Source organism: Phocoena phocoena, chromosome 7, assembly GCF_963924675.1.
Source record: "Phocoena phocoena chromosome 7, mPhoPho1.1, whole genome shotgun sequence".
NCBI classification, from domain to species: domain Eukaryota; kingdom Metazoa; phylum Chordata; class Mammalia; order Artiodactyla; family Phocoenidae; genus Phocoena; species Phocoena phocoena.
In genome coordinates, this window is record NC_089225.1 from 60676391 (window position 1) to 60696119 (window position 19729).

General features: G+C 36.1%; 1 protein-coding gene across 1 annotated transcript in view; it reads right to left on the reverse strand.

Moving 5' to 3' along the window:
• Positions 1-19729, reverse strand: part of TTN (titin) — a 285745-nt gene that overhangs the window by 124454 nt on the left and 141562 nt on the right. Inside the window, exons 146-166 of the mRNA XM_065880462.1 lie at positions 19138-19212; positions 18398-18490; positions 17724-17801; positions 16541-16609; positions 16302-16391; positions 15871-16164; positions 14954-15034; positions 13729-13806; positions 7377-7460; positions 7182-7265; positions 7015-7098; positions 6088-6171; positions 5119-5202; positions 3013-3096; positions 2797-2880; positions 2580-2663; positions 2367-2450; positions 2156-2233; positions 1669-1752; positions 1108-1197; positions 759-836 (exon numbers count right to left, since the gene is read on the reverse strand). Of these exons, the coding sequence (XP_065736534.1) occupies positions 759-836; positions 1108-1197; positions 1669-1752; positions 2156-2233; positions 2367-2450; positions 2580-2663; positions 2797-2880; positions 3013-3096; positions 5119-5202; positions 6088-6171; positions 7015-7098; positions 7182-7265; positions 7377-7460; positions 13729-13806; positions 14954-15034; positions 15871-16164; positions 16302-16391; positions 16541-16609; positions 17724-17801; positions 18398-18490; positions 19138-19212 (1944 nt within the window). The remainder of the gene's footprint in view (positions 1-758; positions 837-1107; positions 1198-1668; positions 1753-2155; positions 2234-2366; positions 2451-2579; positions 2664-2796; positions 2881-3012; positions 3097-5118; positions 5203-6087; positions 6172-7014; positions 7099-7181; positions 7266-7376; positions 7461-13728; positions 13807-14953; positions 15035-15870; positions 16165-16301; positions 16392-16540; positions 16610-17723; positions 17802-18397; positions 18491-19137; positions 19213-19729) is intronic.

Sequence of the window (19729 nt, forward strand, 5' to 3'; positions counted from 1 at the left end):
TGGATTTCTCCTACTTGTCTGTCTCATTTTCTCTCTTTGTCTTCATTATTTCCCCCTTTTTTTCTGTAAAATTTGTTTTTGCATATACTTATACTTCAGTAATTTTTGCTCTAAGAACTACTATTAAGATGTGCAGACAGCATTCAGAGAAATACATATTTTCTTCTTCATGGTAGGTACCTTTTTCTCGCCGGACTTCTGGTTTTTTGGTAACAGGCACAGGTTCCTTCTTTACCGGAACAAGTTTCTTGGGCAGCTCAGACACTTTGAAGATATTAGTTTTATTTTTAAAAGAATATTTAAAGACATTGAAAAAAATGTTAAGAATAAAGAAACTATAATTAACAGAGCAGCAATTAAAATTAATGAAAGCAAACTAAGGACATTTTTGTCCCTAACAATGAAGACAACTTATTGGATTCCAGTTTAAGATATCAGAGTACTTTAAACAAAATTATGATGTCAATGATTGTGTGAATACCTTTAACTTCTGGTGTTTCTGGCTTCTTAACAGTTGGGACTTTCTTCACTGGGACAACTTTCTTTGCCATCTCAGGTACTTTAAAGATATTAGTAGCGTTTAATAATATAAAATTGCAAGATGCAATATGTACACATAAACTTGACAAGTCTGTTCAGCACTGTAACATACAGATAACAGTTCAACACACGATACAGCACGATACAAAATAAGGAAAGAATGTCAAGTTTTAGACAGCACACAAAAATGAAGTAAATATTTATTTTACTGTAAGTACCTTTAGGTGGTGGAGGTTCTGCTTTTTTGATGACAGGAACTTTCTTCTCTGGAACAATCTTCTTGGGCTCTTCAGGCACTTGAAAGATAGGAATTTCTTTTAGAGTCAGATGATTACAATGAAAAGTTTAATGCTATGAATAAATAAAAAAGATCACACATTTCTTTGCTATGCACGTTGTTAAACTCTGTAGGACAAAAGTTTTATGTGTGCAATTGACTTCTGTTCTTGCCAATGAGGTCAAATGTTAAGGAAGGAGACAGAAGACAGATTTTACCTTAAATAAGGTATATAATAGACATAAAAATCAAATGATGTATTTTCCCATTCAGTGAATCCTGTCTTGTACCTGCCGGAGGTGGGGCTTCTGGTTCCTTCTCTTCTGCAACAGGAACTGGCTCTTCCTCTTCAGGAGCAATTTCTACAGGTTCTTCATATACTTTAAAGATATAGTTAATTTTAGTTGAATGTATGGAACAATATTCTAAAATGCATAAAATGCAACACACAATAAATAGTCATCTTGATTTCTTCCCTTGTTTCTATTAATATCGTTTCTTGTTTTTGTTAAGATGAAATCCATCTTGTTTGACTGATTTCTGTTTCTATTGATTTGAATGCTTGAAAAGCCCTTTTGGTGTTTAATGTCATTTATAGTCATTAGTTTTCCTGTCCTACTTTGTGTGTGTTAGAGAAGCTTTGTTGAAACACCTTATGATGGCCAGTGTAGATACTGCTGACTGATGACCCAAACTAGATTTGAGATTGGAGCTAATTAAGAATAGTGAAGTAAGACAAATAATTAAAGTACAGAAAATGGCCAAGAGATACTGAATTAGAAAAGAAGAGGAACAAGGCTTAAATTAAAAACAGTCATAAGTGGTAAGCTCATAAATGGCATTACCTATACCTTCTGGAGGAGGGGACTCTACTTTCTCGGGAACAGGGACGACTGGTTTCTCTTCTAAGACAGGTTTCTTTGGTACCTCTGGCACTTAAAAGATATGAATTGGTTTTACTTCTGGGTAGTTGAGAAATACATGAAATTTATACCATATCTAGTTCACATCTAGTTCAAATAACCCAGGGAGAGATCCAAGAACAAAATTCACGATTAGGCCAGTGATCTGTTCTTGGATCCACATAGTGGGAAGACAATGTAGCCTATTAAGATTAACAAAACCATGTTAGTAAACTCTTCTAATACTTATAACAGATGTACCAGTTTTTTTTTTTAGTGATGCTACTTAAAAACATTTAAAACCCTAAACATCCAGTATAGTAGGTTTGTAGTTGTTAATATAAGATGTTTGACAAACAAAAGGGTTTCCTATAGTAAGTGACTTTTGAGACCAAGAGTGAGTGCTTTTCTACAGAATCTCATTAGTAACATGTACCTTTAGCTGGTGGGACTTCGGGCTTTTTGGGAACAGCTACTTTCTTTTCTGCAAGGACTTCTTTTGGAACTTCAGGCACTTAAAAGATATTAGTATTTTAACATTATGAAGAATCACTTGTAAATGCTCATCACATTTACACAGAGCAAAACACTTTTCAAGAGATAAAGGCTGTATCCACCTCCATGAAACAGTGGACAGTTACGAGTACCTTTAGCAGGTGGGACTTCTGGTTTTTTGGGAACCACTGGAGGCACTTTCTTTTCAGGAACAACTTCCTTGGGCACCTCGGGCACTTTAAAAGACATTAGTAGTTATTAGCTCATAGTTTCAATGACATACGGAAATCATTAAGCGGAGCAGTAGAACATAGCTTTTTAACGACAGACATTTTTCTGTAGGGAGCAGTGGCAGTGGGAAATACCTTTCACTGGTGGTGGTTCAGGTTTCTTGGCAATGACGGCAGGTGGTTTCTTTTCTGGGACAGGTTTCTTAGGTGGCACGGTCACTAAAGATATTAGAATTTATGTTTTAGAATCAGTGAAGAGGAGTGAGAAACAAGAGAAAAGCCCATAATGCCTAGAAGTTTTGTGACAAGAAGAGCTAAGATTGGCAAAGGCAACCCAGCAGCTGGCCAGTACCTTTTGGAGGAGGAACAGGCTCTGGCTCTTCCACGACTTCAGCTGGAGGCTCTTCTGGGACAGTTTCCTCAGGCTCCTCATGCACTTTAAAGACACAAGCTCATTTTAATGCTAGAATTGACTAAAGTATATGAAATATTTTGCAAAAAGATTTTTACAGCACTAAGAAGAGAGTTTTTCTTTTAAAAATACTTGTTTGGAGAGTTTCATGATTACCTGCTGGGGGAGGACTTTCCGGTTTGGGAGGAATAGCTTCACGCACCTTCTTTTCTGGGACAGCTGCCTTTGGCACCTCAGGTACTTTAAAGAGATTAGTATTTTCATGATTAGCCACAGTAAAGACAAACAGACAGTGTCAAACATAGCAACATGGAGGTGGCTACCTTTGGCTGGTGGGACTTCTGGCTTTTTAGGAGGCATCACATGTACTTTCTTCTCAGGGACAACTTCCTTGGGAGCCTCAGGCACTTAAGAGATATTAGTAAAATTACATTTAGGAGTTATGAGACCATGAGAGCAAAATGTTTTCAAGAGCAGAAGAGTTTTATCTTCTTAAATCCAAGGTGAGTGACAGCTACCTGTAACAGGTGGGACTTGTGGCTTTTTAGGAGGCATCACAGGCACCTTCTTTTCAGGGACAACTTCCTTGGGAGTCTCAGGCACTTAAAAGATATTAGTAAATTATACTTAGGAGTTATAAGATCACTGGAACAAATATTTTCCAGAGAAGAAGAGTTATGTCTTTTTAAGCCTAAGATCAGTGACAAATACCTTCAGCAGGTGGGACTTCTGGCTTTTTAGGAGGCATCACAGGCACCTTCTTTTCAGGGACAACTTCCTTGAGAGCCTCAGGCACTTAAAAGATATTAGTAAAATTATACTTAGAAGTTATGAGATCACTGGAACAAATTACTTTCAAGAGCAGAAGAGCTATGCCTTTTTAGGCCTAAGGTTTGTGACAAATACCTGGAAGAGGTAGGACTTCTGGCTTTTTAGGAGGTGCCACTGGTGCTTTCTTTTCAGGGACAACTTCTTTGGGAACCTCAGGCACTTAAAAGATATTAGTAAATTATACTTAGGAGTTATAAGATCACTGGAACAAATATTTTCCAGAGAAGAAGAGTTATGTCTTTTTAAGCCTAAGATCAGTGACAAATACCTTCAGCAGGTGGGACTTCTGGCTTTTTAGGAGGCATCACAGGCCCCTTCTTTTCAGGGACAACTTCCTTGAGAGCCTCAGGCACTTAAAAGATATTAGTAAAATTACACTTAGAAGTTATGAGATGACTGGAACAAATTACTTTCAAGAGCAGAAGAGCTATGCCTTTTTAGGCCTAAGGTTTGTGACAAATACCTGGAAGAGGTAGGACTTCTGGCTTTTTAGGAGGTGCCACTGGTGCTTTCTTTTCAGGGACAACTTCCTTGGGAACCTCAGGCACTTAAAAGATATTAGTAAATTATACTTAGAAGTTATAAGATCACTGGAACAAATTACTTTCAAGAGCAGAAGAGCTATGCCTTTTTAGGCCTAAGGTTTGTGACAAATACCTGGAAGAGGTAGGACTTCTGGCTTTTTAGGAGGTGCCACTGGTGCTTTCTTTTCAGGGACAACTTCTTTGGGAACCTCAGGCACTTAAAAGATATTAGTAAATTATACTTAGGAGTTATAAGATCACTGGAACAAATATTTTCCAGAGAAGAAGAGTTATGTCTTTTTAAGCCTAAGATCAGTGACAAATACCTTCAGCAGGTGGGACTTCTGGCTTTTTAGGAGGCATCACAGGCACCTTCTTTTCAAGGACAACTTCCTTGGGAGCCTCAGGCACTTAAAAGATATTAGTAAATTATACTTAGGAGTTATAAGATCACTGGAACAAATATTTTCCAGAGAAGAAGAGTTATGTCTTTTTAAGCCTAAGATCAGTGACAAATACCTTCAGCAGGTGGGACTTCTGGCTTTTTAGGAGGCATCACAGGCACCTTCTTTTCAGGGACAACTTCCTTGAGAGCCTCAGGCACTTAAAAGATATTAGTAAAATTACACTTAGAAGTTATGAGATGACTGGAACAAATTACTTTCAAGAGCAGAAGAGCTATGCCTTTTTAGGCCTAAGGTTTGTGACAAATACCTGGAAGAGGTAGGACTTCTGGCTTTTTAGGAGGTGCCACTGGTGCTTTCTTTTCAGGGACAACTTCCTTGGGAACCTCAGGCACTTAAAAGATATTAGTAAATTATACTTAGGAGTTATAAGATCACTGGAACAAATATTTTCCAGAGAAGAAGAGTTATGTCTTTTTAAGCCTAAGATCAGTGACAAATACCTTCAGCAGGTGGGACTTCTGGCTTTTTAGGAGGCATCACAGGCACCTTCTTTTCAGGGACAACTTCCTTGGGAGCTTCGGGCACTTAAGAGATATTAGTAAAATTACATTTAGTAGTTATGAGATCACTGGAACAAACATTTTCAAGAGCAGAAGCACTATGTCTTTCTAAGCCTAAGGTTCATGACAAATACCTGTAACAGGTAGGACTTCTGGCTTTTTAGGAGGCATCACAGGTACTTTCTTCTCAGGGACAATTACCTTGGGAGCCTCAGGCACTTAAAAGATATTAATAAAATTACATTTGAAGTTATGTGACCACTAGATCAAAATGTTTTCGAGAGCAGAAGAGTTTTATCTTCTTAAATCTAAGGTGAGTGACAGCTACCTGTAATAGGTAGGACTTCTGGCTTTTTAGGAGGCATCACAGGCACCTTTTCAGGGACAACTTCCTTGGGAGCCTCGGGCACTTAAACGATATTAGTAAAATTACATTTAGTAATTATGAGACCAATGGAACAAACATTTTCAAGAACAAAAGAGTTATGTCTTTTTAACCCTAAGGTTCATGACAAATACCTGTAACAGGTGGGACTTTTGGCTTTTTAGGAGGCATCACAGGTACTTTCTTTTCAGGGACAACTTCTTTTGGAGCCTCAGGTACTTAAAAGATATTAGTAAATTTACATCTAGTAGCTATGTGACCACTAGAACAAAATATTTTCAAGAGAAGAGTTTTATCTTCTTAAATCTAAGGTGAATGACAGGTACCTGTAATAGGTGGGGCTTCCAGCTGTTTAGGAGGTACCACTGGTGCTTTCTTTTCAGGGACAATTTCTTGAGGAACTTCAGGCACTTAAAAGATATTAGTAGTTTTATGCTTAGCTTAAAGAGATCAATGGACTAAAAGTATTTCCAAGAGCAGAGGAGGCATTTCTTCTATAGAATAAAGACTGGGGTGAAAAATACCTGAAACTGGTGGGACTTCCGGTTTTTTGGGTGGTGCCTTGGGAACTTTCTTTTCTGGGACAACTTCTTGAGGAACTTCAGGCACTTGAAAGATATTAGTAGTTTTACGGTTAGGTTAATGAAGAACAACGAACTAAAATCATTCTCAAAAACTCAAGAGACATTTCTTCTGCAGAGTGATGTCTGGGCCAACATGTACCTGTGACAGGTGGGGCTTCCGGTTTTTTGGGCGGTGCCTTGGGAACTTTCTTTTCTGGGACAACTTCTTGAGCAGCTTTAGGTATTTGAAAGATATCAGCATTTTTAGAATTTGGGAACAGTGTAGGCATATGTTACAATATTCATGAAGAGGACAAGACAATATATATTCTTAACACAGCAGTGGGAATAAATACCTTTAGCAGGTGGGACTTCTGGTTTTTTGGGTACAGCCACTTTCTTTTCAGGTACAACTTCTTTAGGAACTTCAGGAACTTTGAAGATATTAGTATCTATTAGTTGAAACTATAAAATGGGAATATCGACAACACATTTGCCCAAGCAAGTATCATTTATGAAACTGGCGGACACTTCTAAACACTTTTTCCCAGTCCCCAAAACAGGAGACCAACAACACGGAAGGATAAATACCTTTAGCAGGTAGAGCTTCTGGCTTTTTAGGAGGAGCCACAGGCACTTTCTTCTCAGGGATGGCTTCCTTTGGCGGCACCTCAGGCACTTAAAAAATATTGGTAATTTGTGTTTAGAAAAGGTGGAAATAATGAACGACTATATCATGCAATCATACACCAAGATATATTCGATTACTGACAACTCTTCTTTCTTTAGAATTATATCGCCTTTATGTACTGGGATTTATACATATCATTTTTTTCTAGCTAAAATAGCAGTTATTTTTCTCCCTGGTATGTACAGCATTGTCATTACCTGCTGGGGGAGGACTTTCCGGTTTGGGAGGAATAGCTTCAGGCACCTTCTTTTCTGGGACAGCTGCCTTTGGCACCTCCGGTACTTTAAAGAGAGTAGTATTTTCATGATTAGCCAGAGTAAAGACAAACAGACAGTGTCAAACATAGCAACATGGAGGTGGCTACCTTTGGCTGGTGGGACTTCTGGCTTTTTAGGAGCCATAACAGGCACCTTCTTTTCAGGGACAACTTCCTTGGGAGCCTCAGGCACTTAAGAGATATTAGTAAAATTACATTTAGGAGTTATGAGACCACTAGATCAAAATGTTTTTGAGAGCAGAAGAGTTTTATCTTCTTAAATCCAAGGTGAGTGACAGCTACCTGTAACAGGTGGGACTTGTGGCTTTTTAGGAGGCATCACAGGCACCTTCTTTTCAGGGACAACTTCCTTGGGAGCCTCAGGCACTTAAAAGATATTAGTAAAATTACATTTAGCATTTATGAGATCACTGGAACAAATTACTTTCAAGAGCTGAAGAGCTATGCCTTTTTAGGCCTAAGGTTTGTGACAAATACCTGTAACAGGTGGGACTTCTGGCTTTTTAGGAGGTGCTACTGGTGCTTTCTTTTCAGGGAAAACCTCTTTGGGAGCCTCAGGCACTTTGAAGATATTAGTACATTTACATTTGAGTCATGAGGATCAACACAGACAAGAATCACATTTACACAGCAAAAGCACTTTCAAGGCTAGCAAGGCAGTTCTTTCCATAGCCCTCTCTATTCCCTCCTGAGGGGTTGTTAGGATGTACCTTTGACAGATAAAACTTCAGGCTTTTGGGGAGCATGCACTTTCTTTTCCCAGACAACTTCTTCGGACACCTCAGGCACTTTAAAGATATTAATATTTTTACGTTTAGGAGCTACAAGAATCAATACAAACAGGAAATACATTTATACAGGAAAAGACATTTTTCCAAACGTCTAAGCTTCCAGCAACATATACCTTCATCAGGAAGGGCTTCAGTCATCTCGTGACGAACCACATATGTTTTCTTTTCAGGGAAAATTTCTTGGGGAGCTTCAGGCACTTTAAGAAATCAGTATTTTAACATTTAGTGTTGCAAAGATCAGTAGGAACAGCAAAATATTTTCAAAGACTACAGGAGCTATTTCTTCTTGAACTTGACGGCATGGGGACTTGTACCTTTAACTGATGGAGGTTCTCTTTTTTTGGAAGGAACTCTTTTTGCAGGAACACCTTCTTGAGCAGCTTCAGGCACTTTAAAGACATTAGTATTTCACATTTAGGAGTTAAAATGATTAATGAAAACAATAACCACAATATGTTAGCAAATGTAGTTTTTTAGAAGTTTCTTCTCTGCCTATTCTCCCCTTGCCCCACCAATCAACTAAGTTGAATGGGATTAGCAGCATCCTTGAGAAGATGGGCTCACCCTTCTCCAGCAACTAGTGGATGTCCTATGACCCTGTAGACCCTCCTTATGCAGTATTTGTTGAATGAACACTTTTAATAGGAGGGTTTTCTGTTTTGATAGGAACAGTCACACATATTTTCTTTTGAGAGGGAACTTCTTGTGGAGCTTCTGGTGCTTTAAAGATATTAGTATATTTACATTTAGGAGTTAGGAAGAACATTAGAAACACATAGTTTTAAGAACCGAAGACAGACAATTTCTTCAGTATCTGTTCAGAGGTGACAGGTACCTTTCACAGGTGGAGGTTCTGCCTCTTTAGGAACATCCTCAGATACTTTCATTTCAGGAGCAACTTCTTGCACAGCTTCAGCTACTTTGAAGATATTAGTATTATATTATACTTAGAGGTCAAGGGATCAGTGGAGACATTAATGACATTAACTGAACCAAAGTGACTTTTATGTCTACAAGGGTGCTTCCTTCAAGAACTGGATGAGGTACAAAGTCTTGAAGAAAGGAATCAAATCTTGTCTTTGTTTATTATTCCCCAGCTCCCCAGCACCATGCACATAGTAGGCATTTGTTAAATAAATGAAGGAAGGAATGATAGAATGAGTGATACCTTTAGTGGAAGGTGTTTCAATTTCAGGGGGAGCAGGTATGAGTATTTCCTTTACAGGGACAACTTCTTGAGGTGATTCAAGCACTTTAAAATATGAATTCATTGTACTTCAGAGTGATGAAGAGCAATGAAGAGTTTTAGTCAAAACCCCACCTACAGGAATGTCACAGACTGGGTGACCTCCCTGCTCCCCAAATCTGATTCTTTGGTAAAAGTATGAATACTTGATTATCGGGAGCTGTTTTCTTGGTCACCTCAGGCACTCTCAATATTAGTAATTTTATTTCTTTGAATGGTAGATACATAGGAACTGAGATAAAAATTTACCTTTAAGTGAAAAAAACTGATTTTTAAATAATTAACAATGTACCTTTTGCTATTAGCTCGAAGAGGATAAAACAGCTCCTTACCTGGATTGGCTTTATTTTGTACCCTCACCTTAGGCACTTTATTTTATTTTATTTTTGGCTGCATCAAGCGGCTTGCAGGATCTGAGTTCCCTGACCAGGGGATCGAACCCATGTTCCCTGCAGTGGAAGCATGGAGTCTTAACAACTGGACCCCGAGGGAAGTCCCTTAGGCACTTTAAAAAGGTGATTGTTTTTCAAGTAAAGGAGGAAGGAGAACAACTAAAATATTTCAGACAGAGAAAATATTGTCAAAATGTTCAGATATTCTTTAAATTACAGAATATCATGGGTATTGTGACGAATTTTTGGAGATGTTTTAAAACATTCTCATCTGTTGATTTATCTGAAAATATTCAACATGAGAAAATGTAGGACTCTTTAAAAATAAAAGACAATGAGAGGAGCAAATAAATATTCAGGGCAGAATTCCAACTTTAACTGGTTTTGGTTTTAACTGCCCTGGTTTTAGAAGGCTCTCGGGTAGAGATGATATTACAGATAGAACAGTTCCACAGTGAATTTAATATTTTATTTTCTTTAAGTCATGGTTTTCTAAAAATATTTTTATGATATTTAAGTCTTAGGGGAATTCAGTTATTTCAAAATTATGCGCTTGTTTTTGGTAGTAAGTTTATTTTAATAGAAGAGCAATTCAACAGGTAGTTGTATTATATCCTGGAATTTCAACCCCATGGAGTGTTTGAATTACTAACCTATAGTCTACAGCCAAGCACCTCTGTCATTTTACGGCACTGATTTCTGCTTTAGAGCACTGTGGGGTGTGCCTATTCAGTCTAGTTTCAGGGATATAAATGTTATAGGTGATCTCTCATATAGATTTTTTTTTCTAGCTAGTCTGAATTTTATTTTTTAAGGAAACAGCAATAGCTATTTCCATCTGGGTCACATCTGCACATTATATATATATATATTTTTTCCCTGGAGGGCTCATAGATAAAATTTATAGCCCAAGCATCTCCATGTGTATAAAGTTATGGACTTTTCCCCCTTATGACTCATGGGGACATGTATATACCCAGTCGAGCTGCTACTTTGGGGGACCCACTTCTCTGAAGTGATCTCCCTGGTAGCATCTGGAGCTTTAGAGGTATTACTATTTTTACATGTTGTGAGTACAACTACAGTCATGAGATAAGAAAGTCAACCTTCTTCTGGCTTGTACCTTTTGGTAGTGGTATTTTTCTTCTTTTGGTAACAGGACGTTGTCTCTCTGGAACATCTTCCTTGGAGACTTCCAACTCTTTAAAGATATTAGTATTTTTTAATTGAGAAAGGCAAAGACATGAAGATATGACTTACAAAGAAAGTTAGGGATATTAGCAGATATTATAACCTTTAATTAGAAATTTTATTTTTGTTCTAATGTTTATTCATTATATGAGTGGGATTTGACTTTTTAGGAGCAAGTCATAGATAGTTCCTTGTCTTGGGTACATTAGGGACACTAAAGATATTAGTATTTTAGCATTAGAGGTCATGAAAATCTACACAAAGCCGTGAACATATTTTGCAGACTGATGAAGAAAGGTTTTCTTATTTAGATTTTCGCAACTAAGAATTATACCTTCAGTTGGAAGATGCTCTGGAATATTGGGAACAGCCTCAGGTAACTCCACCTCTGGAAATACTTCTCTGGTTGTATCAGGCTCTTTAAAGATATTAGTAGGTTTACACTTAGAAGTTATAAAAACAGTAGATTATATAACACGCAATTTTTGAGTCTTGAAGCCAAAGATATTCATCCAAGTTTGATGTTGTTGGAATGTACCTTTAGTTGCTGGTGTTCCTCTCTTTTTAGGAATAGTCACATATATCTTGTCCTCTGGAACAACTTTCTTGGGTGGCTCAGGCACTTAAAAGATATGAGTATAGTTATATTTATAAATGCTGAAGAAAAGTACTGAGCTTTTAAAATGATCCAAAAATAAATTTTCTTCACTGGGTCATTGGTATTATATACCTTTTGCTACTTTGGTTTTTGTCCTTTGAGGATGAGTCACAAGTACTTTTTCTTCTGGAGATGATTCTTCAGATACTTCATAAACTTTAAAGATGTTAGTATTTATACAATTAGAGGCATTTCAAGGTGGATGAAGAATAGTGTTAAGAAAAACATAATACATAATACACATCGATAACTCAAATGACTAGTACTACACAGATCCAAGTTAGTGACAATAACACACTGGCTAGGAAAAAGCCTCATTCCCAGTTTTATGATATAGGACTTTTCAGCATTTCTTTATGATCATGACGGTAAAACTGAGGAATTCATTGGTCAGGGACTAGTATATAATTCTTTTACTTTGTCTGCAGAAAGATACTGGTAAAATTTCCCTATTGTTTTTAATTTTTATGGATTTTTTTCCTTAAGGAACAGGGTTGATGTTGAGTTGCACATCAAGAATTCTCCAATATTTGACTTACTGGAAATTCATCCAAGTCTTTTCCTGTTCCAGGAAACTAGTTATCTATATTTTCAAACCAAATCTAGTCTATGGCTTCATATTCAATATGAATGTGAAAACTATTCAGAGATTGGAAGAAGAAAAGAAAAATAAGAATGATTAAATATTTGGAAAATAAGGCAACTGAAAAATAAAGATTTCTCCAGATTTCAGAAAGGAAGACTGGCTGATAATAATAAGCAAACTCAAGTATAGAAAGGGTATTCAAAGGTGGGAGTCATCATATATTTTTATCCAAACCTATTATTATAGGGTGACAAAAATTGTATTTAAATTTTACATTCAAATAAATGGAAGGATATCTTGACTGCTGGCATTTTCACTATTCAGATTATTAAACAGTATTCTATTCAGAATATTTTTTTACTCATATTATTTTACTCTTCAAATTAATTCATTATAATTTTGCATGAAGGCAAAACCAAAAATGGCTTGAGAATTCTTTTGAGGTTCTAATGGCCTTGTAAATCTATGGGTATTTGAATAGCACTGCCAAAATGTTTACAACGATTGTTGCAAAGAGTAAAAAATATAATGCTGAAGTATTTTGATTCTACATATCCAAGTAAAATATTATCATCAAGTTAAAGAAAGTTGCCTTATGGTCTGAGGAAATGAATTGCTGAAAAGCAGAAGACATTTGTACACAGAACAGGTTAACAAGACAATGACAAATTCAACAAGACAAATGACTTTTCTAAAATTGGGCAACGGTATACGTACAGGACTCTTTATTTTTTAAATTGGTGAGGAAATATAACTTGTCTGAAGCTAATAGTCACTCAAATTATCTAATTTTAGCCGAATATTTTTGGCATGTTAGGATTTTACAAGATATTAGTATATTTACTTTTAAAAGCTATGAAGACAAACACAGATGAACCAAAGAGAACCACCAGTTTTTCTACACTCACTGTACATTGTTGCATCTTCAGAAAGAACTATGGGTGATATTTCTTCTTGAATACTTTTCTTAGGCACCTCAGGAACTTCAAAGATATTAGTATATTAATTGTAATAAATACCAAATATAATATATTAAGAATATAAAGAAACAAAAGACAAATATTTACATCACTCACATTCACTTTAAACCATGAATAACTAAACATAGAGTTATTTCATGTTGTGATTAGTATCAGTGTATACCTTTAGCTGGTGGAACTTCAGGCTTTTTAGGAACAGCTTCACGAACTTTTTCTTCTGGAACAATTTTCTTGGGTACTTCAGGTGCTTTAAAGATATTTGTTTTATTTTTAAAAATTGCATCATTGGGTGTAAAATATCAAGACAAAAAGGGGCATCTAACAAGGAGAATGTCAAAAATCCCCAAATTATAAGTCATCTAAACACACAATCAATGCATCTCTCTAGACGGACTTGTTGATGAGTTGTTGATTTGTCATATTAGAAGGACTTTGCCCTTTGGATACAACATCATTTTCTATTGTCACTTGGAACATGTTTATTTGTTTCCAGAGCTACTTGAAAATAGCCTCCAAAATGAATTATTTTTGAAAAAGAAGTTGGGGGGGTCAATATTTAAATATTGCTTAAGAAGAGGATCAATACAAATAAAACCAACTTTTAGGCTTAGGCCTGTGTTCCCAGAGGGTAGTCACAAAAGGGAGGATTATGTTATGGGACATAAATTGAAGTTTACATAATTCAGCCATTTTGTGGCGTTGAGGGGAGAACAATCTCTCTCTCTTTCTTCTCATAATAAACGAATAAAAGGGAGTTTTGTATTAGTGGCGAATCAGCAAAGGCAGATACCTTTAGCTGGTGGAACTTTGGGCTCTTCAGAAACATGTACTTTTTCTTCTACCACAATTTTCTTGGGTACTTCAGGTACTTTGGCGACAGTAGTAATAGTTTCTTTTACTTTTAAACATTCATAAAGATTTTTTAACAAGTAGAGCATAATAGAAATGTAAAGACAGAAAAGAACATAGCCACAGTATAAAATACAGACATCACTTTACCAAATACATTACAGTTATTAAAATGAGTTGAATTTTGATAACAAATACAACAACAAAAATCCAAGGGAACTTCCCATGTAAGAATCATAAGAACTTGACAAGAAAAATGAATAAGACACCTTCAGCTGGTGCTCTTTCTGCTTGTTTTGGTGGAATAATTGATATTTTCTCTTCAGTGATAACATTCTTAAATGCTTCAGAGACTTAAAAATGTAAGTATATATTATTTATAAGCTACTGTTTTTCATTTTTATTGTGAAATTCAAGAGGTTTAAAAACTGAACAGGGCTCCCCTGGTGGCACAGTGATTAAGAATCTGCCTGCCAATGCAGGGGACACAGGTTTGAGCCCTGGTCCGGAAGATCCCACATGCCACGGAGCAACTAGCCCCATGTGCCACAGCTACTGAGCCTGCGCTCTAGAGCCTGCGAGCCAAAACTACTGGGTCCACGTGCCACAACTACTGAAGCCTGCGCGCACCTAGAGCCTGTGCTCCACAACAAGAGAAGCAACCGCAATAAGAAGCCCGCGCACAGCAACGAAGAGTAGCCCCCGCTCGCTGCAATTAGAGAAAGCCTGTGCAGCAGCGAAGACCCAACACAACCAAAAATAAAAAAAACAAAAAACAAAAACTGAACAAAGCAGGGACATTAAACACACAGTCACAATGTATTTATATTTATTAGGTCATTAAAATTAATAATTAACAGGAAAACAAGGATTTATCAATAAACAGGTGAGTGAATATATAATCAAAGAGTACCAAAGAAGGAAAACTGGGTTCACTGTTTGGTTAGTAGTGATACTGCTTTGGGTATTTTAAGTATAACAGTGACTTTCTTTTTTGATAGAACTTTCTTTAGCCCCTCACCCACTTTCAAGATATTAGCTTGTTTTAGACATTCCAGAAACACAAAACACAGAAGAAAAACATCAAGCAGAATTCAAACTTGTAAAGCAGCCAAGGTGCTACTATATGTAAAATTAGGTCAAGTAATTTTTCACCAATAAAATACCTTTAGCTGGTGGCTCTTTTCGAAGAACAACTTTAGTAGGTGGTTTTTTTGGAGGGATGATTTTCTTGGATATCTCAGGCCCTTTAAAGATATTGGTGTTTTGGTTTAGAATGAACTCCTGAAGTATCATGGCCCACGATGACTAAAATTAGTACAATGAGGGCTCATAAAATGCTTTCTCTATTCATATTTTAAAAGTTTATACCACACCTACTTCCAAAAAAACTTGATTTTGCGAAATTTCATCTGCATTGTAAATTTACTGTGTATACTAAGCACACACACATTCCTTCATATTACACACATATTATTAATTTGTTCAAGAGCTGGAGTAGTCTTGCAGAGAATGTATTTGTACGTTTATCCTCAGAATATACTAGAATGCAGGTGCTACTACCACACTTCATTTCCTTCCTTAATGTTATTTCTCCTGAAAATATCATAAAATGGTAGAAGATTTGGATAAGTAATTATCAGTTTGTGAACAGTTGACTGAAATGCTAACAAAGCAATGGTTCTTTTGCCTGGACATGTAAATTCCTCAGTGAACTGAGGAGTTTCTTTCTCACTCAACTGATGACACTGGCCAGATATTTTGGTACGTATAACAATCACGTAACACTCTTACTTGGATTTAAAAAGAAATCCACAAATTCATACCGTGAATTATGTTATCTCCTTAGGTAAGTAGATATCAAACATTATTATCTTGTTGGCTAAAATTATACTCTGTGGTTAATCTCTACTCCATATCAAACATTGTTATCAAGTAATTTAAACTCATGCTTAAAGTATTTCATGATTTTATCATGGAAAGTAAGTGGGTTTCTAATGTCCAAACTGAATATGAAATGTACTTTAAAAAAGAAGTTAGAGCAACATATAACAATTTGTAATATCTGCACAATTCCCTATACCTTTAGGTGGAGCTTTGGGTTTTTCATATACTTCCACTTCTTCAGCCTCTAAGACTTCTATTACCCTATGGACTTCTTCAACTTCGTGTACTTCTTCAGCTCTATACTCTTCTACTTTGAGGACTTCTTCAACCTCATGGAACTCTTCTTCTTCAAAGTATTCTTCAACCTCATGGAACTCTTCTTCACGAGCTTCCTCCACTTGTGCTTCCACTATTTCTAATTCTGCTCTTTCTTTTACTACTTCCTTTTTGTGGACAGCAACTGATATTTTTTCTTCAAGAACAGCTCTCCCTGAAAGAGTATCTATTTTAAGAGATCTATTTTTTTTAAACACAGCAGAAATGAAGACGTAAATTCAAAATATAAAAACAGCTGAGAAAGGCTTTCATGCAACAACACGTGAAAATCAAAGATCTTCCCAAAAGTACCTTTAGCTGGGGGAACAGCTTCTCTTTTAGGCACAGGGACTTTCTTTTCAGGGACTTTCTTTTCTGGGACTTTCTTTTGAACTTCAGGCACTTTAAAGACATAGTTTTAATATTTGAGACTGTCAAGAGCAAGATTCCATAGGCAAAAGACATCAAAAACGATCAAGACATGTAGACATAAAACATAAACATCTTAATGAAAAAGATTATAAGAAAGTTCAGGTTAAAAAGAGATGTACCTTTGGCAGGAGGGGCCTCTTTTTTCTGAACAGGAACAGGTACTTTTTCTTCAGGAACCTTCTTTGGCACTTTAAAGATATGAGGCATTTCAGTTAGCTGACAATACTCAATGATAAACATGAAATAAAAACATCAGAAACAACATCAACATTACAAATAATCGAAGTCTAAGAAGTCACTCTATTGTAAAATTGGACACCAATTTTAGAGGCTATAAAGATATTTTTCCAAATCACTCATTTGTACTAGCCACACCTTAGAAGAAGGTATGTCCACAAAGAACCTGTGCTATCTTTTTTTTTTTTTTAAATAGCAGGAATTACCAATATTGGGCCTACTTCTACTATTTTTAATTTGATGAAGGCTTTTTTCAAGTGATTACCATCATAGAGTACTTAAGCCTTGATACAGGTGTCACATTCTGCTGGGCACTATCGTGTCTGCTGAGGATGTCTATTGCAATAGGGGCAGCATAACTTAATCAGTTAGGAGTGCTACTGAAGCATTAACCTAATTAGGAACAATGAGAGATAGACGTTTTCTAATAACCTTGAATGCTCTGGCCAGATATTACAAAAGGGACACGAGGCTCTTTAAAATAATTATTATCTAAGCATTAGAACAGATAACCCCTCTCCATAAAATAACACAGTAGACATAATTATTATAATAATTCCACGAGAAAATTCGATTTATGTAATGGAATAAAATCTAGGAATGGAATGTTGGGAAGAAGGATCCATTGTAATGTATATAAGTATAAAGAGATGTACTATTAACATTAAAATTCTCAGCTATTTAAAATAAGAATATTCTGGAATAATTCACACACACGCACACGCACGCACACACACACACACACACAATCATTCATTAACATTCCAAAAAAGGCTAAAACAATCGAACGAATTATATTTGACAGGTTCTTAATCAATTTCATGAGTTTCCTATTTAAATGACTCTAAGAATGTCTCCGTAAGAGAATCAAGCGTGTGTACAGCAGCATAAACGCAGCAGTGAAAATCCGATAAATCCCATTATCAAAATAAATTTCGAAAACAAAACACACACACAAAAAATAAATGACTCTAAGAAAGTAATGAATGAAGATACTTTTGTTTTTTAAAAAGAAAATATATGGGAATTTAAAGATATTGTCTTTAATAAAAGGATTTGTTATACCTTTAGCTGGTGGTGCCTCCACTTTCTTAGGAACAGGAGTAGGTGCTTCAGGTACTGCTTTCTTAACCACTTCAGGCACTTAAAAGATATTTCATGGACATTTTGAAAAATGACATGCAATTAACAGAACAACAACCATATACCAAAAAACCCACAAACACAAAACATTGATTTAGTTAAAAAATATATTAGCAACCTAAATGGTAATTGCATATATGAAGTATTGACTCTAAAAGTGAGAAGGATATTACTTGGAAATCCTATAAGCAAACATAATACCAACTATAAAAAGATTGTCATAGTCTTTAGCAATGATAGCCTAACAATTATTCTAAAGAGCAAACACCATAGAAATAGATTTTTCCCCACTTGAAGAAACAAACTAAGGATTGAAAACTAGGAGAAAGTATTACAATAGCATCTGGCCAAAAAAACATTGAAGTGTCAATAGCATAAAATTCTCTCTCTCATTCTAACTGAATTGTAGACGCAGTAGAAAATGTTGGGTCAAGAAAAGGAACACAAAGTTTCAGGTGCCAGTTGTAATTAATCTTCAATTTATCATTGATATGATGTAAGAAAAGTATACTGGCGAATATCAGGCTTAGATGAATTCTGAGAAAGATTCGGAACACCAGACATTTTAAATGTCCAACTCATAAAAGCAGCTGTACCTCTAGGTGGTGCCACCTCCTCAACCTCCTCTATGCGAGGTGGTTCCTCTGGGATCTCTTCTTCTGGAATAGGCTCTTCAGGCTCCTCAAACACTTTAAAAAGATGATTATTTTGTAAATTATTTTTATAATTCATTTGAATATTAGACTAAAATGATACATCTGAAAACTGAGGTTGTCTTATCAGCATAGTTAACTCAGCCTTCTAAGTGCATGTGAAAACTCACTCATCCTTGGAAAAGGTCTTACTATGTCTTCAAAATATGTTAGGCCCTTCACAGAATTTTAGAACTGGAAAGGACTTCAGAAAGAATTTAGTTTAAATTATTATTTTTAATGGAGGTGGATTTTTTTGAAGTCAAGCATTCACTTAGGGGTAGAAGTCAGATTTTCTGCACCAGTTACTTAGGCTTAACTGGAACTCCTGGAGAAGCTAATCCCACAACTGCCCACCAAGTCACCTGATGAAAAATTTCCCATGGCAAATATGGTTTCCCTTCAAAGATTCTCATTAAAGTAAAACAAACAAACAAGGAAACAAACAGCCTAAGCATGTAAGAAGAGAGATTTGATCGGTTTTAGTTTGCCTTTCCAGTTTCTACTAGGTAAAGAATAATTTCTTTTACAGTGTGAATACATTTATTTTCTGGAGTGAAATGTGCATTTACCTCCTGAAAATATTACACAAAAATAAGACAATGATGCTTTTGAAAATGCTGTTTTCTTAGAAAGTCATCTACCTTCAACTGGTGGAACTTCCTCTTCTTTAGGAACAATGATTCGTCTTTCTTCCACTTTCTTAGGCACCTCAGGAACTTAAAAGATATTGATTGTTTTAGGTGCTCAAAATGCAGGAACCAAGAGGAGTACATAAAGACCAAGTTCCCCGTTTTTCAACACAAGAGAGTTAATAACAGAATGCACATGCACCAGATGAAACATTGACATTTCATAGCATCAGTTAATGAGACAAAAATAAGAGGTTTGTGGTTTAAGATAAAGGGTCCATTAAAGAGACATTCTATCTTTTACTGCTGGAGCCTCTACTTTTTTAGGGAGAGCAATGGGTACTTCAGGGACTGGTTTCTTAGGTACTTCAGGCTCTTTAAAGATATATAAGTTTAGTATTTTTATTTTGTAGACAATCATACATAGCATAGACAAATCAACATAAAATACACAAACACAAAGTAGAAGAACTGACACAGCACAAACACGGATGCAGCAGAGCCCCAACTAACGACTACACACAGACCACACAATGCAAACGTCTATATGGAACATCCCTAAGTGAAGAACATCACAGTTCAACATCGGGGAAGCAAACACACC